At 38.4% G+C, this 6,777-nt stretch overlaps 1 protein-coding gene across 1 annotated transcript; it reads left to right on the top strand.

The window, feature by feature from the left end:
- Positions 1-260: 260 nt before the first annotated feature.
- On the top strand, positions 261-5,208 carry LOC124674109. Its single transcript, XM_047210141.1, has 14 exons — positions 261-422; positions 1,291-1,356; positions 1,429-1,522; positions 1,596-1,735; positions 2,079-2,180; positions 2,262-2,318; positions 2,493-2,593; positions 2,681-2,762; positions 3,031-3,123; positions 3,210-3,274; positions 3,685-3,697; positions 3,782-3,862; positions 4,745-4,853; positions 4,931-5,208. Exons 1-14 carry the CDS (start codon positions 294-296, stop codon positions 5,050-5,052), a joined length of 1,254 nt encoding a protein of 417 aa, XP_047066097.1. The 5' UTR covers positions 261-293; the 3' UTR covers positions 5,053-5,208.
- The last annotated feature ends 1,569 nt before the right edge of the window (positions 5,209-6,777 follow it).

Raw genomic sequence — 6,777 nt, forward strand, 5'->3', positions numbered from 1 at the left:
TGGCCGCGTGTTATGTTAATGCAACTCCACCGGGGTCTTCTGGTTCTGGCCCCTTCTTTTTGTTCAAAAGAAAAAAGTTTATAAGCCCACATGGTGACCCGGACTAGCTTCTTTAGAAGTTTAAGCCCATTTCTGCACATTTCACGTTGGGGCCCAAACGTTCCCCTTATTTTTTTTTCTTCCTATACTTCTCTCTACTATTTTCCTCCTTTCAGTTCTCAGCAGTCAGCGAATTCACTCGCACAGGCACAGACCTGAAAACCGAACTGAATCGAAGGCAGACAGGGGAAGCAATGGAGCCGCTGCTGCAGCTGGAGAAGGTCCAGAGGGTGCTCTCCCTCATGGGCTCCCGTGGACTCTCCGATCCCACCGCCGGCGGAGGCGGTGGGGACCGCTTCCTCGCCCACTTCCTCCTCTTCCTGGTATGGTTCACCCCTTTCTCTTCCGCCGTCTCACGAATTCAATCTTCTCGGATGCGCAATCTATTTATTCCCACGCGCGTGTTCGTCCAGTGATTACCGGTGAACAAAATCTCTTACCCCTGTCTACGGTTCTGGCAGCCTCGCAGAGATTTGTTTTATTTGCCGAAGGGTGTAGGCGAGTGAAGTTACTAGTTGTCTTGATGGAGGTGTTCTTTGTGATTGTTTCTGTGCGCGAAAGTGAATTTTACGAGGTCAAGTGCTAGCCCCGCATAGCCTGGTTCCCCACGGGCAGGCGTTTGCGACTCTGCCATGGCCTGACTCTGGGTCAATCCTTTGAAGTGGTGTGTGTATGTTGATGCGCATGCTTGCATTTGCTTGTCGGATAGAAAACGATATCTGTGCTTATGTGTTGGTCTGAAGCTTCCAATGCGCGAGGTGGATTGAGGTTCTATAGTTAGGAAAAAAAAGCACGATCCCTCACATGTCTAAATCGCCAACAGTTGGAAACTTGATTTCTCTATCGAATGGTTTTACCTTTTATGACGATTTAATTTTGATAGATTTACTCTGATAGTATTTCGTGGAGCAATTCAAACTAGTTTATGTCTGCTAGATAAGCAAGAGTCGCCCTTCTATCATTAGATTAGGATATCTTCTCACATGGTCTGCATACGCTGAATTTTCCCATTCCTCTGTTGAATTCAGTATCCATTGCCGGAACAAAAAAATCTGTATCTCTTGCTGATATTTGAACTGTTAATATAGCAATTGCATTAGCAAACAAACTAAATGCATGTAGAACCTATTTTGTCAACTCTGATTTCAATGTTCAGAAAATTTTCCCCTTCTTGTTTTTTTCTGCGTGTAGGTGCAACCTTTTGATTCACTTACCATGGAAAAGAAGATCTTATTGGTCTCTGAGCTGTTAAGAGAGGTAATCGTTGATTAACATTCCCTACTTCCAAGTGTTTCCAATGCTGAATTGTAATTGGGACTTGTTTGTAAGGTTAACTCTGATACTCTTGAAGAAGTACAACATCTCGCAAGTCTGGAGGGTGCTAAAAGTGAAGACAAAGTGAGGATTATCCTTCCTTCACCTTGTAAGTCAGTTCAGCAAATTTCTTGTTAAATCGGTGCTTGTACTATGTAGAGATTATTACCTTTGTTTTTAAGGCGATCAAGATATATCTCCTGGAGATTTACTTCAGCCAACTAAGAAGTTCAAGATGGATACCGAGAAATTAACCATACATGATGTGCCTATGATTGGATTTGATGCAATGAGGAGAGCCAATTCCACACTTGAAGATTTTGTGCGTACTCTTTGATACCTTCTACCCAGCTTTTTGAAGACCATGCTAATGCTACCCTATTGTCCTTTATCAAAGTCTTCGGATTTTGCTTATGGGGAAAAATGAAGAAGCTAACTTAGGGGCATTAGGTATTTAGATTCATGTAAAAGAATTGTACAAATTTCTATGGAGCTCTTTGATTACATTGCTTAAGAAATTTTACGCAGAAACTGTCTCAGTTTGATGTCTACAATGTTGGGTGTCCTCATCCAAGCATGTTTTCATACTGTTGTTTTTGAGTTTTTCCTAGTGATATACATATATTGGTGCTATTCATAACTTGTTTTTTCCCTTGAAATGGCAGTGCAGATCATACTTTATATTCCATGGTTTGGACATTAACAAACCACAAGCTGTTTTCAAGTTTCTTCCTTTTCTTTCATTCACAGAGAGCTACATATACCAGGTTTAGTGTGCTTCACACTTTCACTGTTTCTTCCTATGGTCTTTATTTTCCATTGTGCAAACTCAATCTTTTGTGTTGCAGTTAGATGCTTCAAATGAAGACAGTTTGCTTTCGGTCCCAGACAACTATCCTTCAAGAGTAAGTTTGGGCCTTTTGATTTGGTTATCCTGCGGAATGTCAGATGAACATGGCCTGTGTCAAATCTGATAGACACAGGTCTTGGATTCTTGTGTGTACATTGAGTCTCTCGTTCAGTTATTTGCTAGTATTTTTTGTTTTGGTTATCGATTGCTGTTGTTATTACCAATGCAGGTGTTGGAAAGGGAAAAAATGGCTTCAACTCAGGCATCTATGTTTGACATGCTTGACCCTCTTGATAATCTTCTTCAGTGCCAGGGGTTAATGACAGATCAGTTAGTAACTTCCTGTCTATGAACTTGTAAATTTGTGAATATTCACTATATTGGATTGAATTAGCCCTATCTTTTCCCCTGTTTTAGATTGCGAAATGAACTCAAATCTGGCATCCAGTATTGGTCTCTGGAGAGGAAGCTTTGTCAAGCATTATCGAGAAATAATAAGGTTATTAGAGCTGTTTGTTATCATATATTATATTCACTCACATGTTGATCGAAGGAAGTTACCAAAGTATACTATTTAAACTTGAAAGATTAGAGGCCAGATGCTAAGCAATGTAGTGTCTTGCGGGAATAGGTATAGAGCTTGGCAGCTTGCTCACAAAAATGTGAAGTAACTAATGCCCCAAATGTTGTTTTCTTTAAATTAAGAATGTCCATATCAAGATAACCTTTCTTGCTGCCAAACTCAAATATAGTATTTTTTTGTATAGATATTTATTGAAGACGTGATGAAAGCAATCCATCTCAAATCATTTGATTATCGAGTTCTTAATCTGATGATGTATCAGCTTACTGGTCAGCAGGTATATATAAGTTATCTTTCTTTCCTATCAAACATTAGCTCTTCGTTGTCTTCTTAATACCTGGACTTGTCTTTGTTTATTTCTAGGTCAATGAATTGCATATGGAGTTCCTGACCGTCTCGGAATTTCTAGTTGAGATATCTGATGACCTGTGAGTATACTCTAAATCTTAAATTTGTATGCATAACCATGAATCGTGAAGTGCCTTTCCTTGAAAAGAAGATGTAGCACATACGGTCTGCTTAATTAAATGCTTTAAGTAATGTGTATTTGTGCAACTGGAAGGAAGTAGAACTTAACCAGAAATGTGTAAAATCTGTAACCTGAAAAATGAGGTGATACATATTCAACTCGAAAACAGTAGTTTTATTATTAATAAAGTTGTCACTTTCGTTATGAAGCTAAGATTAAACCTAATTGATAAGTGACCTAAGAAAATAGAAACCTGATTACAGTAAACTATGATTCACCTTCTCAATATTTAGAAATTCTCTTTTTTTTTTTTCCTGTACAACATCAATGGAAACAGTTGCGCCAATAACTGGTTTAATTATCTTGCAGGTACGATTATGAAGTGAGTGTTGCTAATGATATCACCACTGACTGAAAATTAAGCTTATTAATGCATGTACTGTTAAACTAGCTCTTTTTGTTGTAGGACGATGTGATCAATAATACTTTTAACATCCTCCGCATGTTTGCTGCGATATATGGACCTTTGGATGCACCAAAGATGTTGGTGAGTAAGAAATTATTTGCGCGTTTGACTTCAGGCACATGATTTTTCGTAATATCACTGTTTGTATTCTTGATGTTCTTATTTAGGCAAAGACTTACCTTGTTCAAATAAAAAAAGATGATCACAGAACATACGGAATGCTTTTATTGGGTAATTTTATTCATGACTTCAGAATTAACCACAGTACACGTGCTTATGCAGTAGTTAAAGGAGTGGCGTTTTGGAGGACGAGCTCCATGGACCATGTTTTTTGATATTTTTTTTAAATCGGCATTCTGAAATGTCAAAAAATTCAGAGAAAAAAATCTCACATGTAGATAATGATGACTTCTACCTGCGTGCAAAAAAATCAATGCGAAATATTATGTATTCTGGGCTGTGTAAAAATGATAATTTCTAGATCTTAGATAGTGAACAGTGCAAAATTCGAAAACCTTCAGATTTGTCAGTATTTTGTCATTTTTGTGTAGGGCGGAATATAAACTATTTTGCATTGAGATTTTGCAGACCGTAAAATACGTCATTGTCAACATCTAGGATCTTTTTTAGGATTTTTTTGAACGTTCAAAATGTTAGTTTCAAAAAAATTCAAAAACAGACTCCAGGGAGCCTGTCTTCCAAAGCGACTTTTCGGTGGTTAAAGTAGTCATGTAGATTCATGAAAATATTGGAGTTATTCACAATTGCGATGATATTTTGGATAGTTTAAAATCAGCGAGAATTTGTCCTTATGACTTATTTACACCATAATAGCTTACTAGATCTTACGGAAAATTGCTCTATTAAATATTTAACTTGCATTCTTGCAGGTACGTTTTACTTGATCTTGCTTAAAAGTTTGGGATGGTAATTCATTCTACGAAATGACCGATGTACCTGTAGGCCAAGTGCATAGGTGAAGCTGAGGAAAAATATGAGAGGTTTTCAAAGAAATTAGACCCTAGCCTCTCAAGGAGTTACTGGAGAAGGTGTGAGGAAGCTACGAGGGAAGGTTTGTCATCTTTATGCAGATTGAAGACATTCTGATAATTGGTTTCTTAATCTGATTTGATTGGATTTTAAAATTAGGTGGGAAAATATCCGGCCATACATATGGCACGTGGAACATCCCTCCTCTGATAAGAGATGAAGAATCATTCCGCCTTGATAGAATGAACAAAGATGATGATTCTTCTGTGACCATCAGATGACACATATCCTGTTCCGAGCATTTCAAATAGAAGTGCAAATCATTGCTGGCAGTACCTTGCCAACTATGTGCTCCTTAGGTCTATCTGTTCCTGTAGGGTACAATGGGGAAGTTATCTGTCATCCTTTGTATCAGGTGTCAGGGTGTGCTGTCATCTCATGCAGCTCACTCAAGTTAAATTTGACAATATTTTGAAGAGCTAGGAGCAGCGTAATTTATATAGAGATGTCCTTCTGTTTTTGGTGGATGTGGGCCAGTCAAAACTCAAAAGTAGTTGATTCTTGTGATCCAGACTCCAGCAACTCATATTTGGGCTCTGCACAAGCTGAGATAACCTGGAAGCATTTTGCTTAACCAGTGACAGTTAGAGGATATTTCTAGTTTCTTGAGCTTGCCATTTATGACAGATTTATTTGCTTTCGTGGTAGTATCTGCTGCCAGCTATGGTGATTGTTACGTTTCTGGATCTCTGAATGCTACACAATGAGCACAATCTTGTGGTATTTCTTTCAACAGTTTGTCTGCACTCGTCTTGGTACCACTAGCATCAGAATTCAACTTATAGGTACTTGAGGACACGATCATTTGGCATGTGGCATTTCTAGCTTCTATTTATGAGTCCTTGATGAGAACAACACCATCAGGCAAGTATTTCTATGGAAAACTGGCATTCAGTGGATTATATTAAGGTTATAGAAGGCACTCGGAAGCAATTGATAATGCCATGCCATGTAAATTTGCTAGGTAATGTACATACCATTTATCAGTTGAACCGTTGAATCAACCGCTGACTACTTTTGAACTTTCTCACTTGGGAACAGCTAGATTTAGATTTTTTTTTTTTGTATTTACTCCAAAAATGGCAGTGTAAAGTTTATGTGATTTGTTATCACAGTATAACCGATGAAGTTAGCCTAAATGTAACCGGTGTCGATTTGGCACAGGTGCACGTTTTACTTTTAGTTCCATGGAGGCATCGTTGGTAGTATATGAGAAGATATACTGTATATAGGATAGGATCTGTGACATGATCATCTAGCTTTAGTATATTGTGTTCTTTTCTAACAGTTTATTTGTAGCTTTTAGTTTAGATAATTGAGCTATCTGTATAAGAGAGTCCTTGTGTATTATCGAAGGTATCGTAACTCACTGCATCTTCATTCGGCGTCAAAGGAATTCTTGTGTAAGAGAGCCCCTGTGTTTCATCAACGTACTAAATAGAGCATAATTTTACTACTAAGTGAAGTTGACAGAACAGACAAGTGCCCCGAGTTTAGATATCATTCTAAAAGAAATACAGTACTGTAGCTACTTTGCATATTATTGTTATCACAGTCGGGTAATGAACCCTTCTTCCTGAAATCCCGAGAGATAATATGCTGTAGTCTTATACAAGAAAAACGTAACCTGCCACAAGGCCACGGCCACAAACTGGAAATACAACAACCACAAAAACTGAACAGAAAACAGCAGGAACTCAACACAACCGCTATCACAAAACGACCTAGCCTTAACCAAAAGCTACTTGAATAGCCTGCTTGCGGCATCCCAAAGGAGCGCTTCAGTTTAAAACTGCTCGTTTCATGGTTTTTTTTTTTTTTTTGAACACAAGGTGGGGTCAGCGACCCCAGAGGAGCATTTCATCGATACACATGTGGCAGGTACATTTTGCAGCGAAGTCCTATGTCGTCTCTTGCCCTAACAAACCTACTATTTGAAATAAGGA

Source organism: Lolium rigidum, chromosome 7 (genome assembly GCF_022539505.1).
Source record: "Lolium rigidum isolate FL_2022 chromosome 7, APGP_CSIRO_Lrig_0.1, whole genome shotgun sequence".
Lineage (NCBI taxonomy): Eukaryota > Viridiplantae > Streptophyta > Magnoliopsida > Poales > Poaceae > Lolium > Lolium rigidum.

What these genes read in the sequence shown, in the direction of transcription:
- LOC124674109 (XM_047210141.1), top strand. Translation starts at nt 294, where the DNA reads ATGGAGCCGCTGCTGCAGCTGGAGAAGGTCCAGAGGGTGCTCTCCCTC. An exon ending in TCTCTGAGCTGTTAAGAGAG is followed by an intron (nt 1,357 to 1,428) that starts GTAATCGTTGAT and finishes CTTGTTTGTAAG; the next exon opens with GTTAACTCTGATACTCTTGA. An exon ending in TGGATGCACCAAAGATGTTG is followed by an intron (nt 3,863 to 4,744) that starts GTGAGTAAGAAA and finishes ATGTACCTGTAG; the next exon opens with GCCAAGTGCATAGGTGAAGC.